We start from the raw sequence: 8,983 nt of genomic DNA, 5'->3' as shown, positions 1-8,983 counted from the left end.
TTGCGCACGGTTTTCACCGCCACCTCCGCCCCCGTCAGGATGTGGCGGGCCAGCCTCACAGTGCCAAAGCTGCCCTGCCCGATGCACCTCAGCACCTCATACTGGCCCTTCAGGGCATCCTCCGAGGACGAGCTGGCCTCCAGGCCCCACTGGGGGCTCCTGGGCGCCCTACTCTGACTCTCACTACTCTGTCTACACATCAGGAGCGGGCACGCCACCCGAGGATGCTACCTTAAAACAACACAACAAAAAAACCCAACAAACAAAGCAAGACTAAAACAACACAACAACACCCCAAATCAAAGAACAAAGACACAAACCAGAACCGCCAAACCACCAACCACCAAACGCACTAACTAGCTGGGAGTCCGACAGGTCACCACCAAGAGCTTCCTGCACAATGGACGAAGCCCAGCTGTGGCCCCTGCCTTTTATAACGCCCTGTGGAATGCCTTGACAATCGCTCCTTGTGAGGTCCTGGCCACAAATGGCCCTGTGCGCCCTGCCTGGCCCATGGTGATCCTCTCCCTGGGGGTTCTGGCCCCCAGGACCTGGCACTGGTCATGATGTGAAGATCAAAGTCCACAAGCTCAAGGATAGGTGCGTCCTGCCCACCCACAGTGTCTCGCGCACCTACCAAAACCAGTAGTGGGCTCCAATGGCCCTGGTGTGTCTGGTCCCAACACCCAAAGCTCCTTTGGCCTTCGGCCCATAGCACCTCCACCCTCCTTTGTCTGCCGCCTCAGGGAGGTTGGTGTCCTAATGTGGTGGCCCTTCACTCACATCACCGCACCCTCACACAATGCCCTGTCCCCTAAGACACCCGGGTCCAGCTTCTTCACTCCAACAGGCTGAGAGCAAATGTGCCTTGGTCCACATTTCCCCCAGAATTTCTGAGACACCTCCCTCTCCAGGAACCCTGGAACCCCCAAGGCAGTGCTTTCAACTATGCAAAGCGATCCAGGACACACCTGTAGGCCACCAATCCTAGACTCTACAAATGGGTCCTGCCGTGGCACAGAGAAACACAGGTGTGTCCAGAGGCCTTGCCCTGTCACACTCCTGCCCCTCGCCATCTTAGGCTAGCTCATCACAATAAATCCAAGCGTTCAAGTTCTGGGTTTTCCAGGGTCTGATGAATCCAAGGTCAGGTGGCCAGGAGATTTGGTGTGTGCACAGAACTAGCTTCCTTCTCCCTCACTCGGCTTCCTTGCTTTGTCCTCAAGAGGTGGAAAAGAAGAAGGAGTAAACTCAACTGTACCTCCTCCTTCCCCCAGCTTTCCTACTACCACCTTCCTTTTTTTTCTACCTTCCTTCTTTCTTCCTTACATTTTTTTTCATCCCACTAGTTGTGGACACCGGAGACTAATATACCACACAAGAACTTGACCCCTTAGCTCTACACTGTTTCCCAGATGAACTTCAAAATGGTGCTCCCAAGTCCTCAATCTCAACCTTTGAAGGCATTTCAAGTGGGCACCATCTTACCAGGCTTCATAATTGTGTCTGCATGTGTGTGTGTGTGTGTGTGTGTGTGTGTGTGTGTGTGTATGAAATGACCTTTTTTTTTATCTCTGTCTTCCAATGTTTGGCTGAAATTCCTCTGTGAATGAGAAGACTAAACACTACTACTGCCTTTTGGTTCTGTGGCACGGACTGTCTTTTTCCTTCCCTATTCTCTTCTATGTCCTGAATGTTTGTGTCCCCCTAAATGTCACCATTTCATTCCTAGTGACCACAGTGAGCATATTAGAAGATGAAGTCTTTTTAGGTGAATAGGAGATGGGGTTCCATCCTCAAGAGTAGAAACAGTGCCCTAACAAGGAAAGACTAGAGCACTTCCTTGCCGCTTCTACCTAGTGAGAAGACGACATTTGCAAAACAGAATAAGTTCTCCTGGGACACCAAGTTAGCTGGTGCCTTGATCTTGGACATCTCAGCTCCAAGAACTGTATGAAAGATATGTCTTTTTAAAATAAGCCACAATGGACAAGTTATATTTGTTATAGTGGCCCAATGGGACTGAGTTAAGTATATTCAGGTGTTAAAATTAAACACAAGGATTACTTGCTTGTTATAACCAATTTCATTAAAATTGAAAAATCTGTCTCAATTCAATTTATCTAAATCAGAATCTCAAACAAGAGGAAAGCATTTAATATAAGCTTTATGATTTTATGCAATAAGAGGTAACAATTTATCACCCTAAAGTTTTGTACATTTTTATCTTTATCTTTATTTTCATCTGAAGATTATAGCTTTTTAAAAATAAAAAATGTTTCTAGACAAAGTGATTTTAACTAAATAGTGCTGTCTGAAATGCAAAGATATAAAATTACCCTTCAAGATCTTGCTACTGAAACTTTAAAAACAGAAAAAAAAATTCTGCAACAAAAAATCCATTAAAGCATTATTTGACCTTGAGATCATTACCAATAAGGTGTTTATATTTCTCCACATGATCACCTTGGTTTTTAGGCATTATTGTCTTAAAATGACTTATTCTCAAATTTCAAAACTGAGTATATTAAAGGTTTAAAAATTGTACAATTTAATATAAATGTTGATACTCAATTTAGAATGTTACATCCTGATTAACTCATGATAAATCAAAAATTTTTTAAGTTGAACATGCATTTAATATACCAACCTATAATATATCATAGCTTAGCAGAACAGTAACCTGTAGTATAGTGATTGCTCACTTTTTTGATTACAAGGCCAGTTGGATGCTTAACCATAAAAGTTGTCTACCATGTATTTCTAGTCGCAGAAACAGATTAAAGTACAATTTCTACTGAATACATGTCACTTTCATACTACTGTACAGTAAAAAAAAATTACAAATTAAATCACCATAATTTAGAGACTGTCTCTTTAAAGGAATTAAACAAGTAAATCCTCTCATCTCTAAGCACAAATATAGTTTTTACAGATTTTATTGCATTTTCTGCCAATCATTTTTTCTATAGTTATATAGTAACAGTTATGATAGTTTTACAGTTATATATCCAATTAAGCTTCTATTCCTCTTTATGATTTATTTACATAGTTAAATGTACTAGATTCATATATTTTAGAAGCTCACATGTCATCTTTTTACATTTGCTTATGGATAAGTAATAATCAGTGATTGATTATATTTTTGACTAATATAAGTCATTACTTAGTTTGGTATTTAGATCTTTCTGAATTTTATAATTTTGAAGATGGAGATTCTATCTTTTCTGAGACTCTGTTCCACAGAGAGTCCCAAAAGTTATGTAGAAAACTTTCAGTTTGGAGAATGATGGATACAGACAAGCATGAAGTAATTGCATCTAATTTCTTGCCACAGATGTTTTATGAATAGGATGCATGGCACTTTGGTTTGCCAAATTTGAATGCAGTGCTTTTAAGATGTGGGGCTCTAGCCTCTCAGATTCTAAACACATCAGCACGTTTCAACACAAATTCTAATTTATGAGTAAAAATGAGTTAAACAATATTTTAAAATAAAATTGAAAACTAGATTAATAATAAAAATTCTGAATTTAAGTGCACATTTTAATGAGATTAAGAGTATCTGTTCATACAAAGGGGATATTCCAGGTGACCATCAATACACCTTGTAAGAAATGATTGACTTTGAGTTGATGGAGAATATCCATATTTACACACAAATTCAACTGTGTCCCCTGATGAAGCATAAAGCTTTTGCTGTTCTTTCCACCTGAAGGTAATGTGGTATCTTTCCATGATTTCTTTTGATATTACACATGCATCTGAAAGAAATGAGTATAATATTAAGTTAGAAATGAGTCTTTTACCAAGACTTTGGGGTTTTCAAGTAGAATGGTTTTAATATTTCAGAAATTCTTCCTGAAAACTCTTCCTGAACAAATTCTGTATGAATAACAGATAGATTAAAATAAAGTTAAAATAGTAAATGATGTAAGAATTAGGTGGCTAATGTGTGATAATTATATTTTATTACCAATTCTTAAGATCATTTATCATATTAAGACCTTAGCATTTTAGAGTGTAAAACCATTATGGTATCATGGCTGATCTTGTTTTTCTTTTTTGGACTGGAGATTGAAACCAGGGGCACTTTATCCCTGAATTACATCCACATTCCTTTCTTTTATTATTATTATTTTGGGACAAGGTCTCACTAAATTATTGAGACTTGCCTTAAACCTGTGATTATCCTGCCTCAGGATCCCATGTTTCTGGGATTACAAGAGTGAACTACCATGACTGGCTGGTTTTTCTTTAATTAAAATATTGGTCAAAAGGCTAGGGATATAGCTCAGTTGGTAGAGTTCTTGCCCTGCATGCACAAGCCCTGGTTTCCACCTCCAGACGAGAGAGAGAGAGAGAGAGAGAAAGAGAGAGAGAGAGAGAGAAAAGAAATATTGGTCAAACGCTATAAATTTTCAGTTACAAAATGTATAAGATAGAGAGGGTGTCACATACATAAGCAGTAGAAAAGACTAATGAAACAACAAGTTGGTTATCATAAAAGGTAAGAACAATGAACACACCTTTAATAAGACTAACCGAGAAAAAGATGACCCAAACAAAATAAGAGATGAAAAAAAATGAAAGACATTACAACAATACCTCAGAAATACAAAGAATCATTAGGGATTACTATGAGAAAATGTATGGTAACAAATTAGAGAACCTAGAAGAAATTTGTAAATTATTAGACACATAGGTTCTGCCAAAATTAAACCATGAAAACATGCAATCCAGAAGAGATTGAATGAGATTGAATCGGTAATAGAAGTTGAGGAAAGCCCATGACTAGAGGCTTTTACTGATTAATTTTTCGAAATCTTTAAAGAAGAATTAATTCCATTTCTTTTAAATTTGTTGAAAAGATTTTAGAGAGAATCATTCCCAACCCATTATCTAAGGCTAACATTACCCTGGTACCATAGCAACAAGAACACAAGATAAAAGAAACTGTAGACTAGTAACCCTGATGGACATAGATGTAAAATTTCTCAATAAAATATGAGCAAATCTGAGCAAATCTGAATGTGATTCAACAGAGAATCATAAAGATTATTCACCACAATCAAATTGGTTCCATCCCAGAGATGCAAGGGTTCAATATATTCAGATCAATAAACATAATACATTCCATTAACAGAATGAAGGATAAAAATCATGCGATTAATAGATATGGAAAATGCATTTGAAAAATTTCAGCATCACTTCCTGATAAAAGTCCTAAGCAAATAAGGTTTGGGAAGATCATACCTCAGAATAATAAAGGCCATACAAGACATAGCCACAGGCAATATACTGAAATGAGAAAAGTTGAAAACATTTCCTCTAGGATCAGGAACAAGGGAATGTATTCTCCTTGCTCTTATTCAGTATAGTACTAGAAATTTTAGTCAGAACAGTGAAATAAGAGAAATAAAGGGCATACAAATTGGAAGGAGAGAAGTCAAATTATTTGTGTCTGCAAATGATATGTTTAAATATATAGAAAAACCCAAAGACTCCACCAAAAGACTATTAGAATGGATAAAGTCATTAAGGTAGCAAGATACAAAATCAATATGCAAAAATCAGTGAGATTTTAATACACCAATAATGAATGTGCTGAGAACCAAATAAGAAAAGCAATCCCATTCATGAATCTTTAAAACAAGCAAACAAAACAGCAAAGAACAAAAGACATCTACCACACACTGATTAAAGAAATTGAAGGAGATACAAAATAAATAAGAAATTCCCCATGCTCATGGATTGGAAGAATTAGTGTTGGTAATAATACTTTAAACATATATTCCTTCAGCAATAATACCTTAAGCAATTTACAGATTAAAAGCCATTCCCATTAAAATATGAATGCTATTCCTCACAGAACTAGAGAAGAAAATTCTAAAATTCATATGGAAACACAAAAGACCCTGAAGAGCTAATGAAATCTTGAGGAAAAAAATACACAAAGGCTGTAAGCATCACAATAACTTATTTCAAGACATACTACAGTACCATAGCAACCAAAATAGCATAGTATTTGCATAAGAACAGATGCAATCACCAATGGTACAGAATACAGACACTCTCCTTCTCTCTCTCTCTCTCTCTCTCTCTCTCTCTCTCTCTCTCTCTCTCTCTCTCTCCATATATATGTGTATTGATAGATAGATAGATAGATACATACATACATGCATACATATAGATATATCCATGCCTCTGTATCTGCTGATTCCTAACAAAGTTTCCAAAAAAGAAAACATTGGATAAAGTACCACCTCTTCAATAAATGATGCTAAAAATGGATATCCACATACAGATGATTGAATCTTTTTTTTTTTTAAAGAGAGTGAGAGAGGAGAGAGAGAATTTTTAATGTTTATTTATTTTTTAGTTCTCGGCGGACACAACATCTTTGTTGGTATGTGGTGCTGAGGATCGAACCCGGGCCGTACGCATGCCAGGGAGTGAGCTACCGCTTGAGCCACATCCCCAGCCCCAGATGATTGAATCTTGACTTCTCTTTCCATGTACAAAATTAAATTCAAAATGTACACAGGCTTAAATGTAAAACCTGAAAACTCTAAAACTACTAGAAGAAAATATGGAGAAATAAGAAACTGGTTCAAGCAACAATTTTCTGGATAGAATCACAAAAGCACAAGAAACAAAAGCAAAAATTGACAAAGTTGATATATTAAATTGAAAACCTTCTGCACAGCTAAATAGTCAACAGAATGAGACGAGCCATGGAATGGGAAAAAACTTGCCAGCTATGCATCTCACAAAGGGTTAATATCTAGAATGTATAATGACCTCAAAAAAAACTAAAAACAAGTAATCCAATTAAACATTGGGCAAATGATTTGTGAATAGACATATCTCAAATAAGTACAAACAGTCAAAAATACATTAAAAAAAACCCAGTCAATATCATTAGCCATCAGGGAAATGAAGATGAAAACTACAATGAGATACCATATCGCCCCAGTTAGAAGGTCTATTATTACTAATAAACCCTAAAATTAATAAATGTCGGTGACTATGTGAGAAAAAAAGAACACTTACACTCTCTTGGTGGGAATTTAAATTGGTAAGATCATTATGGAGAGCAGAAGATTTCTCAAAAACTTAAATTAGATCTGCCCTATGACCCAGCTATCCTGTTTCTGGGTACATATCCACAGGAAAAGAAATCAGCATACCAAAGGGATATCTGCATGCCCATGCAGTGTTATTCACAGTAGCTAAGATATTGAATGAGAACATGTGTTTATCAATAGGTGAGGAGATAAAGACAATGTAGTATATTTACACAAGGGAATATTATTCAGCTACGAAGAAAAATTGGCTCTTGTCATTCACAGCGAAATGGAAAAAACTGGAGGACATTATGTTAAGCAAAGTAGGCCAGACACAGAAAGATAAGTCCCATACATTCCCTCTTATATACGGAATATTAAAAAGGGTGACCTGAATGTAGAATAGTGACCAATAGAGATTGAGAATGGATGTAGGGTGAGTAAATAGAGGTTCGATGTGATCATGCTGAGTGTATGCATATATGGAAATATATGCATTAATAAGGGCAACTATTACATGCTAATAAAAATTTTAAAAAATATATAATTGTATTAATTATTTTAAAAAAATAACTTACTAATCTTTATTTCCTCACATATGAATACTTGGTAGAGAAGCATTCCACACAATATTTCTTTTTTAATATGTGAATTATTGCTATTTTACACAGAAAAGTATCATACTCAAGGTGCTGATTTTCCCAGGTCCCATGAGATTACTGAAGTACTTACGTAAACATTTTGGTGGGTTTGACCACTTTCCATTTCTACATATTACTGTCTTGCTACCCTCAAGTTGATATAAGGATTGGCACTGATATTCAACTGCTGATCCCGTAGGATATACTGCTAATGGGAATGAAGTGAGGTCTCCATTGTCAATAGGTGGAGGAGGTCCACATTTTCCTGAGGAATCTGGAAAAATACCATTTCATTTATGGAGAGAACAAATCAAAATACAGGATAAAATTAAAGCCAGGACAAACACATCACTTTAGATAGCATCAAGATTTTATGATTTCTGGTAACAAATGATTGCTCACAGAAATCTTAATCATAGAAAATGAGAGTTACATTTTAAGCTCTTCTTTTCCTCTCACTGAAGGCGCATATAAACCATCGACAAATGTGTCTGCTTTGTAGTGATTCAATACTAAAAAACGTGTCTTAACATATAAATCCTGAACAGGTAGACAGTGAGGACAAACTAAGAAAGTTTCTTGTTATTATATATGACATTACTCAGTATTTATTGTGTTCCTACTGACTTCTTTTTAATTTTCTTTTTTATTACAAAAGAAACAAAAACTCCTTGAAAAAAGTCCGAAGGAAGTAAATTTGTAGAGAATAATAGGGAAATATTGTCTTCCTAATTTGAACAAGATGAGTAAAAATCATTGTTACCTATTCCTTTTTTTTCAGGTTTTGTATGTTGAGTTTTTTTAAATTTTAATTTTTTTATGTATGACAGCAGAGTGCATTACAATTCATATGATGCATATAGAGAATAATTTTTCATATCTCTGTACACAAAGTAGAGTCACACCATTCTTGTCTTCATACAAGTACTTAGGGTAATAATGTCCATCTCATTCCACTGTCTTTCCTCTCCCCAAGACCCCTCCCTTCCCCTTTTGCTAAGTATAATTTATAATCTTGGACATAGTAATTTTTAAATGCCAATATAAAAAGACTCTAGAAGGTACAGAGAATTCACTCTGGCTATTCAGGACTCAAGGAATGGCAAATAGGTTGCTATATGAGTTCACTTTGGGGCTCCTGTGTGTTCTAGATGGAGCACTGGAGAAGGCTGATGATCTCAAGAATGATATCAGGTAGAGATAAATAAAAAAGCTCATGCAGAGTCTCATCCCTTTAACTTAAGGACCAGGAAGAGAGCAGCCTTGCAAGAC

At 36.4% G+C, this 8,983-nt stretch overlaps 1 protein-coding gene across 4 annotated transcripts in view; it reads right to left on the bottom strand.

The window, feature by feature from the left end:
• Positions 1–3,512: 3,512 nt before the first annotated feature.
• LOC101973713 (complement factor H-like) overlaps positions 3,513–8,983 on the bottom strand; it is a 72,980-nt gene continuing 67,509 nt past the window's right edge. For all 4 annotated transcript variants that reach the window (XM_078022687.1, XM_078022684.1, XM_078022685.1 and 1 more), the window contains 2 exons: positions 7,803–7,985; positions 3,513–3,764 (listed from right to left, as the gene is read on the bottom strand). In XM_078022687.1, the coding sequence (XP_077878813.1) occupies positions 3,556–3,764; positions 7,803–7,985 (392 nt within the window). In that variant the 3' untranslated portion in view covers positions 3,513–3,555. The remainder of the gene's footprint in view (positions 3,765–7,802; positions 7,986–8,983) is intronic.

The sequence above is a fragment of the Ictidomys tridecemlineatus genome, chromosome 10, assembly GCF_052094955.1.
Source record: "Ictidomys tridecemlineatus isolate mIctTri1 chromosome 10, mIctTri1.hap1, whole genome shotgun sequence".
In the NCBI taxonomy this organism is placed as follows: Eukaryota; Metazoa; Chordata; class Mammalia; order Rodentia; family Sciuridae; genus Ictidomys; species Ictidomys tridecemlineatus.
The sequence above is the reverse complement of the archived record's forward strand: the minus strand, read 5'-3'. Positions and strand labels throughout refer to the sequence as shown.